The 21,642-nt window shown below is 45.1% G+C and overlaps 2 protein-coding genes across 7 annotated transcripts in view; one reads left to right on the top strand and one right to left on the bottom strand.

The window, feature by feature from the left end:
* Positions 1-2,619: 2,619 nt before the first annotated feature.
* On the top strand, positions 2,620-3,462 carry LOC124146211 (autotransporter adhesin BpaC-like). The gene has a single exon (XM_046516400.2). It carries the CDS (start codon positions 2,620-2,622, stop codon positions 3,460-3,462), a length of 843 nt encoding a protein of 280 aa, XP_046372356.2.
* A 2,913-nt stretch (positions 3,463-6,375) lies between these two features.
* The window catches only part of LOC124146262 (serine/threonine-protein kinase PLK1-like), a 59,972-nt gene continuing 44,705 nt past the window's right edge, over positions 6,376-21,642 (bottom strand). For 3 of the 6 annotated variants that reach the window (XM_046516466.2, XM_046516467.2, XM_046516468.2), the window contains exons 5-13: positions 19,370-19,587; positions 18,766-18,861; positions 18,252-18,527; positions 15,821-15,941; positions 14,828-14,972; positions 14,531-14,650; positions 13,029-13,194; positions 10,632-10,878; positions 6,376-9,510 (exon numbers count right to left, since the gene is read on the bottom strand). In XM_046516466.2, coding sequence (XP_046372422.2) covers positions 9,301-9,510; positions 10,632-10,878; positions 13,029-13,194; positions 14,531-14,650; positions 14,828-14,972; positions 15,821-15,941; positions 18,252-18,527; positions 18,766-18,861; positions 19,370-19,587 — 1,599 coding nt within the window. In that variant the 3' untranslated portion in view covers positions 6,376-9,300. The remainder of the gene's footprint in view (positions 9,511-10,631; positions 10,879-13,028; positions 13,195-14,530; positions 14,651-14,827; positions 14,973-15,820; positions 15,942-18,251; positions 18,528-18,765; positions 18,862-19,369; positions 19,588-21,642) is intronic. The other 3 variants (XM_046516469.2, XM_046516471.2, XM_046516470.2) reach the window with 3 other exon arrangements.

Below are 21,642 nucleotides of genomic sequence, written 5' to 3'. Positions count from 1 at the left end.
AACAGCATGTATCACATACTGTACAATCAGGTAGACTGCTACAACAGCGTGTATCACATACTGTACAATCAGGTAGACTGCCACAACAGCATGTATCACATACTGTACAGTCAGGTAGACTGCCACAACAGCGTGTATCACAAACTGTACAATCAGGTAGACTGCCACAAAAGCGTGTATCACACACTGTACAATCAGGTAGACTGCCACAACAGCATGTATCACATACTGTACAATCAGGTAGACTGCCACAACAGCGTGTATCACATACTGTACAATCAGGTAGACTGTCACAACAGCATGTATCACATACTGTACAATCAGGTAGACTGCCACAAAAGCGTGTATCAGATACTGTACAATCAGGTAGACTGCCACAACAGCGTGTATCACATACTGTACAATCAGGTAGACTGCCACAACAGCTTGTATCACACACTGTACAATCAGGTAGACTGCCACAACAGCACGTATCACATACTGTACAATCAGGTAGACTGCCACAACAATGTGTATCACATACTGTACAATCAGGTAGACTGCCACAACAACATGTATCACATACTGTACAGTCAGGTAGACTGCCACAACAGCATGTATCACATACTGTACAGTCAGGTAGACTGCCACAACAGCATGTATCACATACTGTACAATCAGGTAGACTGCTACAACAGAATGTATCAGATACTGTACAGTCAGGTAGACTGCCACGACAGCATGTATCACACACTGTACAGTCAGGTAGACTGTCACACCAGTGTGTATCACATACTGTACAGTCAGGTAGACTGCCACAACAGCATGTATCACACACTGTACAGTCAGGTAGACTGCCACAACAGCATGTATCACACACTGTAAAGTCAGGTAGACTGCCACAACAGCTTGTATCACATACTGTACAGTCAGGTAGACTGCCACAACAGCATGTATCACATACTGTACAATCAGGTAGACTGCCACAACAGCATGTATCACATACTGAACAATCAGGTAGACTGCTGCAACAGCATGTATCACACACTGTACAGTCAGGTAGACTGCCACAACAGCACGTATCACATACTGTACAATCAGGTAGACTGCCACAACAGCACGTATCACACACTGTATAGTCAGGTAGACTGCCACAACAGCATGTATCACACACTGTACAGTCAGGTAGACTGCCACAACAGCACGTATCACACACTGTATAGTCAGGTAGACTGCCACAACAGCACGTATCACACTCTGTACAATCAGGTAGACTGCCACAACAGCATGTATCACACACTGTATAGTCAGGTAGACTGCCACAACAGCACGTATCACACACTGTACATTCAGGTAGACTGCCACAACAGCACGTATCACACACTGTACAATTAGGTAGACTGCTACACTAGCGCGTATGACATATATAGCGAATCCCTGATCGACAAATATAACAGCATATACCCTATATATAAATCGAAACCCCGACAGATGTATCACACATTAAACTTAACGCATTTATAAGTGAAGGGTTCACATTTTTTAAGATCAGAAACACATTTTTCACGTAGCTTCATAGAGACAGGCGTCTATCAGCTTGAAACAGTGGAATTGAGAAGGCGCTCGCGTTTCATTAAAATGAAACTTTCTATGTAATTAAGCGTGTGTATAGAGGCCACCGCTAACGGATACTGTTACAAAAAGTACGATGGCAACGTTTATTTGACACACAAACGGTAATTTGCACTGAAAGAGAAATTGACTTTTCGTTTTTGCATTGTTTACAGTCAAAGCAATAATGTTCACACGAAATAAAATATCGAAAGAGCAAGGGAAAACATTGTCGGGCTGAACGCTGATGTAAAAAAGTAGACTTGGGAATTGTCCTTAACAAACGACCCACGTAGTTGCACGGCAAGGAGGATAGACGCACACGAGGATGGGGGCAGTAAACACCTACCTAGGGCCTCACGTCGGGGACTCGTTGTTACAGTTGTTTGTTTGTTGTTTTACGCCGCACTCAGCAACATTCCAGCTATATGGCGGAGGTCTGTAAATAATCGAGTCTGGACCTGACATGCATCAACCAAGTCAGCAAGCCTGACCACCCGATCCCGTTAGTCGCCTCTTACGACAAGCATAGTCGCCTTTTACGGCAAGCATGGGTTGCTGAGGGCCTGTTCTACTCCGGATCTTCACGGGTCTCACGGCAAGCATGGGTTGCTGAAGACCTATTCTACCCCGGATCTTCACGGGTCTCACGGCAAGCATGGGTTGCTGAAGACCTATTCTACCCCGGATCTTCACGGGTCTGTTACAGTTGTGGACTGACGCAGGGACGGGGGCCCCCATGGGTTGGCAATGAATGCTAGTCATGGTCATTGTGGATACAATGTTAGATGTTGAAATTATTACATGGCTATCATGATTTGCTCCCCTTATATATCGTTCTTGTTGACGCTAAAACATGTGACAGTGTGATATCGTGGTATGTATCCATGCGGTGTATTCTGATACTGAGGTGATGGGTGTATAAAGGTAAATGCGTTCTTTCATGTAGAAGACCCGGGTTCGATCATCATATGGTGATATATTTAAACCACGTACTTGGTGTCACCCTGCCGTGGTATGGCTGCAAAAATGTATTATACCCCTTGTTCAGAAGCCAGGACTGTGGGCTCCCTGGCCGGCAGTGTTACAATAGGGGTCAGGACTGTGGGCTCCCTGGCTGGAAGTGTTACAATAGGGGTCAGGACTGTGGGCTCCCTGGCCGGCAGTGTTACAATAGGGGTCAGGACTGTGGGCTCCCTAGCCGGCAGTGTTACAATAGGGGTCAGGACTGTGGGCTCCCTGGCTGGAAGTGTTACAATAGGGGTCAGGACTGTGGGCTCCCTGGCTGGAAGTGTTACAATAGGGGTCAGGACTGTGGGCTCCCTGGCCGGCAGTGTTAAAATAGGGGTCAGGACTGTGGACTCCCTGGCTGGAAGTGTTACAATAGGGGTCAGGACTGGTGTTTCTCTGGTCGGCAGTGTTACAAGAGGGGTCAGGACTGTGTGTACCCAGGCCGACAGTGTTACAATAGGGACCAGGACTAGTCGTACCCAGGCCGGCAGTGTTACAATAGGGACCAGGACTAGTCGTACCCAGGCCGGCAGTGTTACAATAGGGACCAGGACTAGTCGTACCCAGGCCGGCAATGTTACAATAGGGACTAGGACTTGTAGGTTCATGGTCGGCAGTGTTACAATAGGGACTAGGACTGGTAGTTCCCTGGCTGGCAGTGTTACAATAGGGACTAGGACTGGTAGTTCCCTGGCTGGAAGTGTTACAATAGGGGTCAGGACTGGTGTTTCTCTGGTCGGCAGTGTTACAAGAGGGGTCAGGACTGTGTGTACCCAGGCCGACAGTGTTACAATAGGGACCAGGACTAGTCGTACCCAGGCCGGCAGTGTTACAATAGGGACCAGGACTAGTCGTACCTAGGCCGGCAGTGTTACAATAGGGACCAGGACTAGTCGTACCCAGGCCGGCAATGTTACAATAGGGACTAGGACTTGTAGGTTCATGGTCGGCAGTGTTACAATAGGGACTAGGACTGGTAGTTCCCTGGCTGGCAGTGTTACAATAGGGACTAGGACTGGTAGTTCCCTGGCTGGCAGTGTTACAATAGGGACTAGGACTGGTAGGTTCATGGTCGGCAGTGTTACAATAGGGACTAGGACTGGTAGTTCCCTGGCTGGCAGTGTTACAATAGGGACTAGGACTGGTAGTTCCCTGGCCGGCAGTGTTACAATAGGGACCACGACTAGTCGTACACAGGCCGGCAGTGTTACAATAGGGACCAGGACTTGTCGTACTAGGACTAGTCGTACCCAGGCCGGCAGTGTTACAATAGGGACCACGACTAGTCGTACACAGGCCGGCAGTGTTACAGTAGGGACTAGGACTAGTCGTACCCAGGCCGGCAGTGTTACAATAGGGACTAAGACTAGTCGTACCCTGGTCGGCAGTGTTACAATAGGGACTAGGACTGGTAGTTCCCTGGCCGGCACAATAGGGACTAGGACTGGTAGGTTCATGGCCGGCAGTGTTACAATAGGGACTAGGACTTGTCGTAGCCAGGCCGGCAGTGTTACAATAGGGACTAGGACTAGTCGTACCCTGGTCGGCAGTGTTACAATAGGGACTAGGACTGGTAGTTCCCTGGCCGGCAGTGTTACAATAGGGACTAGGACTGGTAGGTTCATGGTCGGCAGTGTTACAATAGGGACTAGGACTGGTAGGTTCATTGCTAGCAGTGTTACAATAGGGACTAGGACTGGTAGTTCCCTGGCTGGCAGTGTTATAATAGGGACTAGGACCGGTAGTTCCCTGGCTGGCAGTGTTACAATAGGGACTAGGACTGGTAGGTTCATGGTCGGCAGTGTTACAATAGGGACTTGGACTGGTAGTTCCCTGGCCGGCGGTTTTGTTGTTGTCCACTGAAACGGGAATCGTGAGACATCACTCTGTACACGGGAACTGGGTGCGTTATTCCACTTTCAGCACATACCTCCAGCCCGAATGGCCCCTTATCAGCGCATGAAACATGAATCTGAACCAGTTTCACCTTAGCTATGTAACCTTGCTAAAAGCAGAAGCTGTGGTTTAAATATAACCCGCAACATGTGCATGTGCTGTATTTTCAGATTAATCCTGACGCTTCCATGAAAACATTAGCCCCTATCTGGAACTTCAGAAAAATATCCTTCCGAGATTGATTTCACTGCATACATTAAACAAAACATTACAGACAGTGAGTGAGTGAGTGAGTGAGTGAGTATGGTTTTACGCCGATTTTAGCAATATTCCAGCAATATCACGGCGGGGGACACCAGAAATGGGCTTCACACATTGTACCCATGTCGGGAATCGAACCCGGGTCTTCAGCGTGACGAGCGATCGCTTTAACCACTAGGCTACCCCACCGCCCCCTTTACAGACAGATCAAACATGAGTGAATGAGTGAGTGAGTACGGTTTTACGCCGCTTTTAGCAATATTCCAGCAATATCACGGCGGGGGACACCAGAAATGGGTTTCACACATTGTACCCATGTCGGGAATCGAACCCGGGTCTTCAGCGTGACGAGCGATCGCTTTAACCACTAGGCTACCCCACAACCCCCTTTACAGACAGATCAAACATGAGAGTATCATGTTTGTGATAAGCGTGATCCCAACATTCGTAATTATAAACTACCTGTGTTTTTCAAAATTGATTTACAGCTTGACTTATGTCGTGTTCCTCTGAAAAGCTTGGTTCATGCCTTTATATACTTACATAAGTTTTGTTTGTTGATTAACGCCGCACTCAACAATATTCCAGCTATATGACGTCGGCCTGTAAATAATCGAGTCTAGACCAGACAATCCTGTAATTGATTTTGTGGGCAACGATTCACGTCGTCGTGACACAATCAACCAAGTCACCATCACTCACATCATTTGGTCGCCTCTTTAAACCAGCATAGGTTGCTAGGGATCAACTTAAAGCCAGAATCCAACGGGGTCCTGCGACAAGATTTCGTAGGTCTGCTGTTGGTAAAACCGTTAACGCTGTGACGGTCTACAGGCGAGAGGCGTTACGTCACATACGCCGGCCTCCGAGCGGCTTGATTCTTCGGGACTGACGTTTGTTTGTTTGTTGTTTTTTTATTTAACGCTGCAATCAGCATTATTCCAGATATATGATGGCGGTCTGTAAATAATCATCGAGTCTGGACCAGACAATCCAATGATTGACATCATGAGCATCGGTCCAAGCAATTGGGATAGTGAGTGAGTGAGTGAGTTAGGTTTAACGCCGCTTTTAACATTATTCCAGTTATATCGCGGCGTGTCAGCTTAATGTGGGAGGAAAGCCCGAAGTGATGCAGGTCTCAGACGTTTACCACTTCGGTGAAACCCACGAGCACGGGTATGGTGCTGACAAACCTAGAAACATAATCGGGGCGAACCGGGATTCGAACCCACAATCATAGGTTTCTGGCGTGCCCAAGGGACGCAACTCTGCCAATTGGGATAGGGTGACATACATCACCAAGTCAGCGAGCCTGACCACCCGATCCCGTTAGTCGCCTCTTAGGACAAGCATAGTCGCCTTATACGGTTTTCATGGGTTACTGAAGACCTATTCCAACCAGGGGCGGTCGGGTAGCCTAGTGGTTAAAGCGTTCGCTCGTCACGCCGAAGACCCGGGTTCGATTCCCGACATGGGTACAATGTGTGAAGCCCATTTCTGGTGTCCCCCGCCGTGATATTGCTGGAATATTGCTAAAAGCGGCGTAAAACCATACTCACTCACTCACCTATTCTAACCCGGATCTTCACGGTTGAGGACTGACAACAACACATATTACGGTTTAAGTTTTATTGAGAAAGCTCGCATGATTCAGTGGTATTTACAAATATTGTATAAAGATATAGATGTCGTATACAGCTGTGACTGTTTCCATGGGAACAAGGCACAGGCGGTGAAGATAAGTTGGACAGTCTAGATAAGAACTGAAAATACACGGTGCATGGTTTCCAACAAATAGTTAACAAAAAGGCAAATTACAAAAGAAACTGATTTGCTTTTGATTTCTAATATATAGGTCTGTTCGCATCTTGTGTATAATGCTTTCACAATAATAGACGGTCCCAACAACTTTTATCCACGAAACGCCATTAAATACACAGCACATCCGCACCATGACGACCTTACATGTTACAAGGATTATAAGTAGTCGGACGTCACCTGTGTAATACTTAGTAATAATACATCGACTTGTTGAACAAGGGTTAACATCTATTCTTCTCGATTATAAATTCGCAGAATGAAAATGGAATCTTAGAGTTAACATACTGTACTGCGCATGCCCCATTGAAGTTAACGACCTGACTGAGAGGTCAACATACCGTGAAGGTTAACAATACCCGATTGAAGGATATCCTTCATCGTTATGGGAAAATTACTTCCTTACGTAAGTAACTTAAAGGTACATACTACTCAACATTTGCTAAGGATCAAAATAGTCATCTTTTAGTCAAAGAAAATCGTCTTTTAGTCCTTAGAAAATGTTGAGTGGTATACGTTAGGGCACCTCGATGTTATCACAGTTTTTGGGTCTACAGCTCCATTGGCTGGGTCGCTAACAAGACGCTCATCTCAGAACAACTTGACCACGAAAGGAATGAGGCACTTCGGTGTGAAGGCAAACTACTGATTTAACACACAACGTCGGGTTGACTGATGACCCCAATGGTCAGTTGGACACAATGCTTGTAAGGTAAATCAATGGACGTATGTAATACTTCCCTGACAACTTACAATATGGACGTAACAAGTCATTAAACATCTTTATGAAAATATATTTTCGACGGAATGTTTAGTCTGTGAATAAAACAAAAAACTGAGCGACACAAAGCCTTGGGTCAATAAATGATCAAAGAAATGAATCAGGATTTAACATATATACTGGAATTGTATGCAATTGTGGTCCCTTATATTGAAAAATATATCATGTCAAATTGTCTCAATTTGTGGATACTTCTTCACGTGACTAGTGATGTCAGCCTATGGTTCCAATGTTTTCAATGAGCTTCAGACACAGCGGGTCATTCTGAAGCACAAGCAGCTCATGCAGGACAAACGCCGTCCAAGGATCAACTGCTTCATACACTACAAGGCCAAGGGACAATGTACAACATGATTAACCACAAACTGCCGTCCCAATAGTAATGGCAATACCCTTTTAAAACGTCTAGCAACACTCCCTCTTAACACAGTACAGTGACGGTCTACAGCGACCAAGGATGAGGACACAAGGGATGCGTGGTTCCGGTTACGGATGAAGGTCATATCAAGGTCATATCATTTTGGCATATAGGTTTGAATCCAGCTGAAATGTAGGATAATATGGACCGATGTGTGATGTAATGCAGGAATCGGGGTTTGCATCACAGATTAGCATAGACAAAATAGATTCAGATAGCGTTTCCCTTTAGGTTAGGCATCTTAGATTATGACAGACTTAATAGATTCGGAGGAACCACGGTATGGATTACTGAAGCACAATCACCTTAAACTGTGACTTATTGCGGTCTTTGGGAACAACCCTGGTTGTTTTTGAAGCATATTTTGGGGATTGTTCCTTGTTCTACTGTCAACCAATGTCACAAAAGGGAAGCAAGCACATATTCATAAGCATGAAAACCAATGGCATGTGATATATACACACAAAGCAATCAATGGACAAACCAGTGAATGACGATCTTGTTCTCCGATATACCATTCATCCTTTGATAATGATTATCCACCAATACCATAAGGATTATCGCGTAAAACTCATGCAACGTCTAAATCCGCTTCCTAAAGCTTGGAGGGATAATCCGAGACCATGTCCCTGAAGTGGACGTCATCAACAGCTGATTATTCTCCACACGTCATTATCAAGACGTGTCGTAGTAGTTGTACAATTTGTAATCCTCTACATGTACACTTTATATACAATGGCATCTTATGCCGCTTGGAGATCAAGGTGAAGGTCAGTCGCGGTCAGCATCTGCTGGTGTGGTCCAGAGCTGATAAATACCGTATATTAGTACTGAGATCAAATACACCCGCAGACTAGGTTGGATCGAGGCTGTCACGTGTGTGACGTGTCCGTCTCTCACAGGCTGTGTCACGTACTGCTTATGGTGCCTGAAAGTCCTCGGAAATGTATCACTTAGTCTTGCATAGTTGAAATTCGTCTTCATGCGCCCGAAGAGGAAAAGTTAATGGTTGTCTCTTAATGAAACAACCCGGCCGCCATTATGGTGGCGAACAATATGGATGCCGTTACTTAGGCAACTCAGGAGAGTTCGAAAGCTGGCAGTAAGTCTCGGACGATACTGGGTCATCGCCATGATGGAAGCATATGCGAATTTAACATCTTGGTCTTTAGTAGATGATTGCTCAATATTCCACAACTCAGCGAGGTACAACTAAGGTACAACTAAGGTACAACTTGGTTTCAACATAGGTACAACTTTGTATCCTGGCGAGACATTCGTCGTTGACAGTTGACGACATTACCAGCAAAATGTTCTGCAGTCCGGCGGCTCTGAACGTGGTTAACTATACCACGTTGTGGAGTTTTTGAATATGAAGACATCACCACACCTATGTCATATGTCATCACATCACCAGTAACGAGAACTTAGCTGTTTCCCGGCTCTACAGTGATCAGTATCAATCCAGCGTGATGTCTTCAGTGAAAGTAGTCCGGCAGTGAGACGGGGGCCTAGCAACACCCTAAATGTCAGCGCCCTCTATATCTACCAGATTCTTGAGCATAGTTTTGGCAAACAACATTCTTTCAATGATTTCCGGGCGGCAGCCATCTTGGATGATATGGACGATGCTAAAGGTCTTAGCGAGTCGTTCCGGGTCAATAAAGGTCACAAGATAATCGTTGTTGTGATAACTTAGGATTATCTTCGTGTGGTCATCGAAAAAGTTCACCTGAAAAAAACAACAATTTTTTTTAAAGATTCTGAATGGCACAAAACCACATGAAATGAATGTGAAGGAAAATAGTTAAGACAATATAGGCCAACTTTTAGATCTCAAAACAATTGGAAACATTGGGGGTATGAACAGAAAAATTGAATGCGTAATAAATCACGTGGGTTGTTTTTTTCTGATGCACTGTGTACACATTCATTCGTTTGGACGAATATTTTGAACCATTTATATACTTATATAAGTTTTGTCTGTTTTTGTTTGTTGTTTAACGCCATACTCAGCAATATTCCAGTTATATGACGGCAGTCTGTAAATAATCAAGTCTGGACCAGTGATTGTTATCATTAGCATCGATCCACACAATTGGGATAGGATGACATGCATCACCAAGTCAGAGAATTTGACCACCTGATCCTGTTAGTCGCCTCTTAAGACAAGCACAGTCGCCTTCAAGCATGGGTTGCTGAAGACCTATTCTAACCGATCTTTATGGGTTCTTGTATAAGCAGGGTATGAAACTCCCAAAAATTTCAGCCAGACCACAGGACTGGCTAGCTGAAATACTTGCCAGCCCTGACCAAAACCTGCCTGCCCACTATAATCATATGTTTCTCAGGATAAGCTAACGGGGTTTCTTTTTGGTTACATTTTATCATTCATCTTTACATGTGAATTAATGCTTATCATCGGGAAATGTTTTGAATATTTTCACATATGAAATATAACCAAACCGTCGGGCAGGGGGATTTGAAAATCTGGCAGCCCGAGTTGAAATCGACCCGTCGGACGGTCGGGCAGGCAGGTATTTCGAACACTGGTATAAGTAGGTTCAGCTAGCACATATCCCAATGAGGTCCCCTGTGGAAATTAGGGGTCAGAACAGATGCCCAGAATTCCAGCCTAATTTCCTGGCTAGTTTGCGCTTGCGCTGCACTGAGCGCAAGCGCTGCCTACCCATATAACCAGGTTTCCAAAATAAATCCGGCTTGATGGCCTAAATTGAGGATTTGTTCGTCAGGTTCAGAGAACTGGGTTTGTCATCGTAACCAAACGGCAACACATGAACCAGACAAACTAAACGGGTGCCATATGATCTTCATGTTTACAGGGTGGTGTACCTGAAGTGTCCCGTCGCTGAGGTACAGGACGATGGCCTTGGTGGTGCGGAACCACTTCTTGAGGTAGAGACTCCCAGACCAGGAGCGCATAGCCCTCAAGTGGGCGATGTCCCCGCCCTGAATTAGGTGCTCGTCCATGTAGCGGGCGAAATACTGCAGTAGCGTAGTCTTCCGCTCAAGGTCCTCTGGAATACACTCCGTGGAGAACGCCGACAACTTGCCCGTCAGGTCGAAATACTGCACAGCTCTGAAGAGGAAAGAGACGTTACAGACGCTGCTATTCCACTCTAAGTTAACTTTCCATCATCCATTCTTAGAAATATCACATCATATTTTTCACATTTCAAAAATAGATCATTCTATTTTAAGTGACTGAGTGAGTAAGTTTGGTTTAACGCAGCTTTTAACAGTATTCAAGTTATTTCAGGGAGCGTGTCAGCTTAATGTGGGAGGAAAGCCCGAAGTGATGCAGGTCTCAGACGTTTACTACTTCGGTAAAACCCACGAGCACGGGTATGGTGCTGACAAACCCAGAAACATAATCGGGGTGAACCGGCTTCGAACCGGTTTCATAGGTTTCTGGCTTGCCCAAGGGACGTAACTCTGTGCATCGATTTGCGGCGCCTGAGACGACTGGGCCACCGTGCCACCGTGCCCCCCTCTATTTAAGGAAAAGAAGTCACTTAATATGAGATTCTGACTCTCTCATGTCATTCCATGGAGGCGGCCATGCTTCTGTCTTGCGTCATAGACCCAAAGACAAACAAGAATTGCTCCATGGGGGCTCATTGTGGAATCGAACTGTATCCACGTGACGAGGGGGCCCGACCCATATCCTCGTGACGAGGGGGCCCGACCCATATCCTCGTGACGAGGGGGCCCGACCCATATCCTCGTGACGAGGGGACCCGAACCGTATCCATGTTAACCTTCACATGCGCATTATCTTCGTCACGTGGTAATTCATAGATTTGAAAATGGAGGCATGTTCGATCGACTTTATTGAGGTAGTGCATTGGACTACACCTTACAGGCTAAACCCACAAGTTTCAGTGTATTTACATTACCGTATTCAACATAATACGCGCCCCGCTCCAATAAGCGCCTAATTTTACCTGCTGATTACCGGTACTTCCTGTATTTACGATCTTTCAATTCTGTTTTTTTTTACCAAATAATATTCTAATAAGCGCCCCCTATTTCTAACTTTAAGAGCGCTCTTGGCGCTTATTACAGCATGTACAATTTCTATAAAAGTACAATTTCAGTTGAATCGCAGTATATAAAGATCATAGTTATTTCCCGATGCGCGTTACGTTTCTATTGGTATAGTTTACACAGGAGCAGTCAGGAGTGAAGAGTTGCTGCAGAGTATTGACATCATAACAGCGAGATATGTTTACCGCGGCTTATATCAACACAAAGACAATTCCATTTTGACAGAAAAGAGGCCATCCATCGATCAATACATGTTGTGAAACACCTGAACAGGTAGCGTTCTTCATGGGTCATTAAGGACAGGCGACACCATGCTAGAATAAACGAGCGTGGGTCGGGTGATCAAAGGATAATCGCGCGCCTGACTAAACGTTCTACTACATTAATGCGGGAATGATCATAACTCGGCCACAGGGTAGATGCACGAAGTGACACTGCGCGGAGACTTCACGCGAGATTTCTTCCCCTCGAGACAACAAATTGTGACGTCATATGACATTCCCCAGCGCTGTTTGTACCCTCAAAGCGGACAAACAAAAAGGCTTAACTTGTAGACTTAATTGAAAGCTAATATTGTCAGTGGATGTTCACAATAGTTCAAGTTTGATTAACTAGATCAATTCTGAGTATGCAAATTCAATTACAAGTATACTACACAAAACATGATACGGATACCAGATATATCAATAATCAGTTTGATAATCCGGATATCCTTATCAGATGGCGTAGACTATTACCACCCGTCTTGTTGATGAGTCAATGGGAATCTATTTTTTTAATTCTTCGTCATTTTTTGTCAGGAAATATACGACCAGAGCATTTGCATTAATAATGCCCAAAACTGTATATCTTAACACAATCGGTCTAGATATTCCTGTGTTGCGCGTGGACGTTGCAGGTCATTCAGTGTTCAATACGAATAGTAGATACGTTTCATGAGGACATGATTTATCATGATCTATAGTGGGTGAGTGAGTGAGTATGGTTTTACGCCGCTTTTAGCAATATTCCAGCAATATCACGGCGAGGGACACCAGAATGGGTTTTACACATTGTACCCATGTCCGGAATCGAACCCGGGTCTTCTGCGTGACGAGCGAACGCTTTAACCACTGGGCTACCCGACCGCCCCAATAATCTATATTATTTTCAGAAGTGTCTGTTTCCATGACAACGCACCTGCCATCCGGTGCCAAGAGGATGCGGGAGGTGTCGTTGAAGAGTACTCCGATGGCGTCGTTGGAAAGCTGGAAGCCGAAGCCGTACTTGTTGCTGTAGTCCACCCACTTGGTCACCCACATGACGTCGGTGTCGGGGAGGGAGGTGGGGTTCCGGTCAACTTCTGCTGGGAGGGGAGAGAAGAAACAACTGAATGGCGGCATCGAGGTATACATGGTGAACAATGTTGAACAACCTCTTCCACTGGCAGTGAGTGAGTGAGTGAGTGAGTGAGTGAGTGCTACTAGGCTATGCTGCCATGAAAGGTGACATGGAGTATCCCACATTGTGAGTGAGTGAGTGAGTATGGTTTTACGCCGCTTTTAGCAATATTGCAGCAATATCACGGCGGGAACACCAGAAATGGGCTTCACACATTGTACCCATGTCGGGATTCGAACCAGGGTCTTCGGCGTGACGAGCGAATGCTTTAAACACTAGGCTACCCGACCGCCCCTTCCACTGGCTCAGGCAAAGTGGTGTTTAGAGCCGCATCAATGGTATTTCTTTCCGTCAGGTTAAAGTGTGTTGTTAAACGCCGCACACAACAAAATTCCAGGTATATGACGGCGGCATGTAAAAAGGTCGAGACTGGGCCGGATAATCCGGTGATTGATGTTGTGAGTAACGATTCACGCCGTGGGGGTACGATGACACACAATCAATCAAGTCAACGACCTTGAGCACACCTTCCATTTCGTCCAGTACGACAACCATTGGAATCCATATGGGCGTCAGTTTTATTTCTTTGTGTGTTTGTTTGTTTGCTGTTTAACGCGCACACAGTAATATTCCAGCTATATGATAGCGGTCTGTAAATAATCGAGTCTGGACCAGACAATCAAGTGATTGATATCATGAGCATCGATTCACGCAATTGGGATACGATGACATGCATCAACCAAGTCAGTGAGTTAGTCCCGTTAGTCACCTCTTACGACAAGCATGGGTTGCATCTATTCTACCCCGGATCTTCACGATCGCGTCAGTCTTAATGTTTGTTTGTTTGTTTGTTGTTTAACGCTACACTCAGCAATAGTCCAGCTATATGATGACGGTCTGTAAATAATCGAGTCTGGACCAAACAATCCGGTATGACATCATGAGCATCGATCCACGCAGTTGGGAAACGATGACACGCATCAACCAAGTCAGTGAGCCTGACCACCCGATCCCGGTAGTCACCTCTTACGACAAGCATAGTCGCCTTTTACGGCAAGCATGGGTTGCTGAGGACCTATTCTAACCCGGATGTTCACGGGTTGAGGAGATGCGCGAAATGCATGTGGTGTGACACAGTGGATACCGGCAGCAAGGATACCAGTAAATACCCAAAGACTTGACGAATACTTAATTTAGTTCCATTTGTCAACTGTATATATTATTATATGTAAAATTTGATGTTTTCATTTTTAACGAACAGATAACGATGTCCTGTAAAAGTTAATGCATATTATAATTACTTTTTTGCTTTTGATTATTGTAATCCGTGTGTTTGACGTCACTACCTTTTGGCATGTGTTCGAGACAGGTGTTGATGACGTCGAGCAGAGTGACTGCAGAGCGAGGATTAGGGGATGAAGCTGAAACAAACGGCGTGACGTCAACATAGTGGAGACAAACGTGACCAGTATAAACACAATTTAATATTTAACTAATTTGATGGTTTTTAAGGGTGATTTCATTAATAATGTTATATTTCGATTTGTTTACGTTGTGTTCATGATTCGTGGGATTTTTTTTGTTAACGTGGTATTCACCTCGGTGCTGCGGCGGCGAATCAGAGCGGTCCATGGAGATGACGTCAACTATGACTTCCTTCACTGCCGTCTTCACTGCGGGACTAACATCAGTCACCATGTGTTGTTCGCGACCTGCAGTCAGTGGCTGGCGGTCGTAACACACCTGATGTAGGAACAATTGGTTGTTATTTTTCAAATTATTAACCGATTTTTAAAAAAACAAACTGTTTGATATAATTTCTAATTATTTTAGTCAAGATCAGATTGACATGGACGCTGGTATTGAGAGGCCTGGGGATGTTTTAGTGTACTGGTCTGTCAACACAACAGTCTAAGTAAATGTCAGCCAGCTTGAGTTATATCACCCCAAGGGTGATAAATGTCGTGATGAGCTGTGGGTAGACCATCCCCGGACTTTTCAATACACCACCGTGACAGTACTTAATTTAATTAAATCAAATAAAGTTTATTTAGTTTTTTTTAACCTTTCTTAAATTTCTGACCGGACCAAGTGGCGAGAGGCCTTGTATCATGAAATGCCAAACAACGATATTTACACAGAACACACACACGCCAGTTATTTGCCCGAAGATTTAGAAAATGAGTTAATTGTACAAATAGAGTGCTACGTGAGAGTGCTGAAGGTTTGTTTGGGGCTGCAACTACGGCGAGGCGAGTATCGCAGATCTGGTCCCCTTGTTTACTGTCATCACAGCCAGGGACAGACGCTTGGTGCGACATACACTGTTTTGTCCAGTCTCAACACGTAGCGCAATGAGTTGAGGCCTGCTAACAGTGGAGCAGGGGGACAGCAAGGAGCTACTCTCTGCCCTCTTCTATTTGTTCTAACTTTTGCACATGCACTAGAAAAATGCCAACTGCAGGTTAGACCCATTGATCAGAATAAGCTCAAAGAGACATTATGTCATGAGGAATGTTGCACGAAGGCCTCAAGGTTAGGGCATCTGTATTTAGAGGTTGATGAAGCTTTTGTATTAAAGGGATACTTGCCTCGCCCTCCTTATCGGGGATGATTGTTTCTGACGTTCCCTTCAGCTGGATCTGGCTCAAGGCATTGCCAAGTTTACCCATGGCATCGTTCTTGGTATCGGGAACTGCATAGGACAGGGGTCTGAAGAAAGAACACGTCTGGTCAGAAACAAACAGATTACATAAGGTCAAGAACGAGTCTATGGAAATAGCGCTTTAGTGTCAACGTCACCTCACTGTGGCTATGGGGTATTTGTAGATAGTTACTGCACGTAAAACAAGAACACCAGAACATTCGTCCCGTGAAGGTTCCGGGTTAGAACTGGTCTTCAGCAACCCATGCTTGTCGTAAAAGGCGACTAACGGGATCGGGTGGTCAGGCTCGCTGACTTGGTTGATGCATGTCATCATATCCCCATTGCGTTGATCGATGCTCGTGATGTGAATCACTGGTTTGTCTGGTCCAGACTCGATTATTTACAGACCGCCGTCATATAGCTGTAATATTGCTGAGTGTGGCGTTAAACAACAAACAAACAAACAAAAATATATTCAATATACATATACTGTGTCAAAAACAAGAAAACCAACATAAAATATACTCATACAATTATTTCATTATTTACACTTTCATGTTTACAGAATCGTGACTACGATATTATTCCTAAATTATTGTAGCCTTGCATAAGAAGAATACACAGGGTCATTGAAGCTCTGACAGATGTGAAGCAAATATTCTACTCTGACAGACGGGGGTCAGATGGGGTAGCTCTTTCCCACAGATCTTAATGCAAAGAAAGATGCACAACAGATTCTGGCAGACTGCACAATAGCTGCACAATAGCCACACAGCCCTGATTGTGCGGGCACAATAGAGGACCCTAATCGGGCAGGCTGGCCCTGTGGGGACGCGATGAACCCTATCCCTCTTATCCTTGTGTGCATTGGTCAGGTCATGTAGCCTTGTCCCCATGTCACGCCTGTCGTTCTTATTTATCATGGGAAAATGTAGCCTATGGTTCGTCCTATTTGAGAACCTTCTTCGGGATAAATCCAGGCATTGTGTTCTGGCCGCTGATCATTGGGACCCTCTTTGATTAAATGGTTCAAGGCAAGATTGAATCTTTAATAGATGCGACATTTGTAAACCCAAAGAAGGTCTATAATTTGGGAACTCACAAAAAGATCTTAGTTGATATTAATAATATGGGAGAGGGGCATTCCTGTCACTTGGGTTTAGATATTGATATTGTAGAAATATTAATAATAGTTATTTTATATTTCCAAATCAAGCCTGTTAACTAATACTAATTACATAGACCTAATAACTACTGACGTATACTAACTCGTAAAGCTCACGCATTTCGGCGTTTGACATATCAGTGTTATTATTAATATTAATTTATCATTATGATTTTGTTTGTTGTTCGTCAACGTCAGGTCTAGTGCAAACAATACAGGAACAGTTTGTGTATATTCATGGCAATCATGTACTGTAAATTAATGATCAGGTCAGTATGTACTAATTAACTACGATATCGACTTGCGCGTCCGGCCCAGACAGTGCAGTATGTAAATCTGATCAAGAAGTGATATGACAGCACGGTAAATCAATGGCTTCATTAAACCCTGCCATCCTTCTGTCTGAGCTCCTCTGCAGGGCTGTGCGAGTTCTCCCTCAACAAACACTGCCCACTGTCAATATTTGATACAAGGCATCACACATCCACACTGGTGTATAGAACTTCCCAGTGCAGTGGTAGCGCATTGCCGATATTCAGTTCTATTTCGGTCTACAGGTCTAGTTCTGTCCTCGTCTAGGGGGCACGGGTGGCCCAGTCGTCTGAGGCGCCGCGATTCGCTGTGCAGAGTGCGTCCCTTGGGCACGCCAGAAACCTATGATTGTGGGTTCGAAGCCCGGTTCGCCCCGATTATGTTTCTAGGTTTGTCAGCACCATACCCGTGCTCGTGGGTTTCACCGAAGTGGTAAACGTCTGAGACCGGCATCACTTCGGGCTTTCCTCCCACAATAAGCTGACACGCCGTGATATAACTGGAATACTGTTAGGGGCGGCGTTGAACCCAACTCACTCACTCACTCTGTCCTCTTCTTTAACCATTTCTACCAAATCATAGCGTATCTCATTTCTGTGAAGTTGAAGTAATGGTATCTCAGACATTGATGAACAACATTCTACTCCGGATATGACGAACACCTTGAGGCCGAATAAACATATTTTTTATATCCGAAGTTCGTTATTCGCATGTAATTATGACATTTATCACCACCCTAAGCAGGTAAATATTGAGTTAGTAATACCCCACAGTTCGCCATACCCAACTTCGTCATAACAGGAGTTATTCGACATTACAAGAGTTGGCTTGCGTACTTGTTTCATGTCTGACTTAAAAGCAAGAATTGTATGCTACCCATGTTAGGGTAAATCCCCACCTATTGAATTTCGTGTAGACTGGGAACTTTGGCACGGTGGAGCAAGCGGTTGGCGTAAGGGTACGGGGCATGTAACCACACGTGAAGTATTCATCCGCCAGAAGGTCGTCCAGCGTGGGGCGCCTGGCAGGGTCGGGTGACAGACACTTGCGGATTAAGTTTTTGGCGGAGTTGGAAAGACTGTTGGGTAGTGTGTACGAATTCTCCGTGATCCTCAGGTACGTCTCCTTCAACGTGGACGTCTCGAACGGCGGTCTCCCCACCAGCAAAGCGTACCTGCGCGACACACCACAGACGTTAAATGGGAAGGTAGTTCGTGAAATTAACTGCATTTGCAACAAAATGTATCCTCATAAAGCAACCATATTATAAATGTTAAAAATTGACATATTATCAAATATGCTCGGAGTTAAAGAGATATCATTATCAAAAATAGCCACACGTGACATTCGATATCCAGTATCAGCATAGCTGATGCATATCTATGGGATGAATAAGTAAGTGGTATGCATACATTATACATCCAACTGCCCAGATGTCGGCTTCAAAACTGTGGCCTTTCTTCTGGAGGACCTCGGGAGCAATGTAGTTGGGCGTGCCGCACACTGTCCTGCAGAACAAGGAACAAGAACATGAACCAGGAACAACATGAACAAGTAAAAGTGAGTGAGTGAGTGAGTGAGTGAGTGAGTATGGTTTCATGCCGCTTTTAGCAATATCCCAGCAATATCACGGCAGGGGATACCGACAAATGAGCTTTACACATCCCCATGCGGGAATTCGAACCCGGTTTTCGGTATGACGAGCCAACGCTTATCCACTATGCTACCCCACCGCCCACAAGTGATATATTGCCTGATACATGAATTAGGAATTGTGGGTTCGAATCCCTGATGAGAGAACACCCCAAAAAGTACTTTAATTTGTACGTTACTAAGTAAGCGTAAACTCAAAATATAACATGTGTTGCATTAATGAATTAAATCTTGGATATTAAAACAATAAGAACACAAAGTTCAATGCAATTATACTGGCTGACAAGAAGAGGTTCCTGTCAATGGTTGTAAGGACGAGAAACCGGAAGTGACATGCGAGGTGAAGGTTCACTCGGTACGTACATTTTCTTTTCTCCAGCAAAGTCGACCCTTGTGGCCAGGCCGAAGTCGGCTATCTTGAGTTCCATGCTCTCGTTAAGTAGCATGTTGCCCAGCTTCAGATCACGGTGGATGATATTTTTGTCATGGATGTACGTGGCGCCCTCAACGATGTGCTTCAAGTAATAGCGCACTTCCGGTTCTGTCAACGTCTTCCTATGCTTGAGCACGTGCACCAGTGACTGAGGAACATAAATGTAGATATACAGTACAGGAACGGTTGTCTTGCACAGAACACATAGACAACAAACGTAATACTTAGATCGTAAACTAAAGCTCACCGAGTTAAATTGCACAGTTCGTATACAATTAACATTATAATAACAATTAACAATAATAATGGTAATAATAATGCTTACATTAGCGCTAAACTCCATATTTATGTATGTTGAAACTATTATCACATCTGGATCAATTTGCACGCGATGTTCATTCTCAGCTCCCTGGGGAGTATACGTGCCAAGCTGCCATGGGGCATTAAAAGGTTAACATTCATGTTACCACCTCACCCTACCGGGTACCCAATTCACCAGTGGGTGAACAGAGAAATATTTCGAAAAGTCACTTAAGCAAGGAGAGACCACATGTATCATGTGCTTTAGTGTGGAGCAGAACCAGAGCACTAGAAGCTTTCAGGAGTCACGCTGCCAAACACTCCCAATCTCCCAATTTCATTTATGTGTAAATGTCCGTCATAATTAAAATGTGTGCACATGATGCACATTTTATATTAAAACGATTAGGTGTGCGTGTGTGTTGGGGAGGGGGCAGAGAAACACCAAGAATGGACTTCAAACATGTAACACAATTTAGGATTTGAACCCAGGTCTTCGGCGTGACAAGCACAGGAGTGAGCCACCCTACCGCCACCTTAACCATCAAAACATCTGGTTCTCCCACTTTGCACAGTCTGGTATCAAGGGCAACCAGCGTTCTAGCATGATCGCGGCTTACTTTGAAGACATACGATGGGTAGACACGTCAAGGCTGGTGGGAAATGTTAAGTTTTGACTGTCGGGAGAACACAGGCCTCTGATGTAGGTATTACCTGCTGTGTCATAGGTCACTTGCAAAGGTCACAGTCGGGTGCAGGTGCTGGTCTGACCTCTCAGTGACCCTACAACCCCGCCCTCCGTGCAATGTTACGAAACGTGACCTTTGTCCCGACGTGGGTAAGTACAGACTATGTTGGCGCGGTGTGGTTTTTATGGCGTCTCAACCAGCAGTTGCAGCAGACGGGGAGACTCGGGAAGACTCGGGAAGACTCGGTGAGGACGGGAAGACTCGGTCAAGCCTGCCTCATCCATGCGATAGCGCATGCTGGCTGATGAGGTGGTTAGGTTTAATGGCGTTCAAGATTATTGTACTTACATAGCGACGTGCATGCACGTATATGTGTGTGTGGCTGCTTGTACTAGTCCGGACTAAAGCCGATTTTATAGTGTGTGAGTGAGTGAGTGAGTATGGTTTTACGCCGCTTTTAGCAATATTCCAGCAATATCACGGCGGGTGACACCAGAAATGGGCTTCACACATTTTACCCATGTCGGGAATCGAACCCGGGTCTTCGGTGTGACGAGCGAACGCTTTAACCACTAGGCTACCCGACCGCCCCCGATTTTATAGTGCAAGGCCTCTGAGATACCATGTCGCAGTTTAACATGAATACCCCACTCAGACAAAGTATACTGACTTTGAGCCGACAAATCCTTGTTTTTGCCCCTTAATGCCGAGCGCCAGTCGGGGTAACAAGAATCACCTCTTAACGTCTTTTGGTATGACGCGGCCGGGGATTGAACCCCGGACATTCCGCTCTCCGGGTGGACGCTCGACCACTAGAAAATGGAGGCGGTCGCGAATGTGTTAAAAACACGAGCGTACCGCGTCGTTCCTGTATGTCACGCTAATAGCTTCTTTTGCATCTATTTCGTAAGAAATAAAGAGAAGTGACCTATCCATTGTCGTTCTGTTGTTTGATGAGATGGGCAGTGCAAATGGTGGTCAGGGGCCATGTTTCTGTTGGTCCGTCTGTCCAACCTTTCATTGGCACACTGCGCCTGAACATCACACTCGATTACACATTTCTGCTTCAAAAATACTTCATCCCAAATATTTCTATCCCCATTTATTTGAGAAGTCTGAACTCAAACAGATAAGGATGGCATAAAAACAAAATGAAGAGAAGGCAAACAATAACTGCCCGAATGACGCCTTTAGCAGCGCCATGCTGTCAGCTC

Source organism: Haliotis rufescens, unplaced genomic scaffold, assembly GCF_023055435.1.
Source record: "Haliotis rufescens isolate VD_foot unplaced genomic scaffold, xgHalRufe1.0.p SCAF_2, whole genome shotgun sequence".
Classification (NCBI taxonomy): domain Eukaryota; kingdom Metazoa; phylum Mollusca; class Gastropoda; order Lepetellida; family Haliotidae; genus Haliotis; species Haliotis rufescens.
This window is presented reverse-complemented; position numbering and strand designations above follow the sequence as displayed.

Excerpts from the sequence above, each read along its gene's own strand:
- LOC124146211 (XM_046516400.2), top strand. The coding sequence starts at position 2,620 with ATGTATTATACCCCTTGTTCAGAAGCCAGGACTGTGGGCTCCCTGGCC.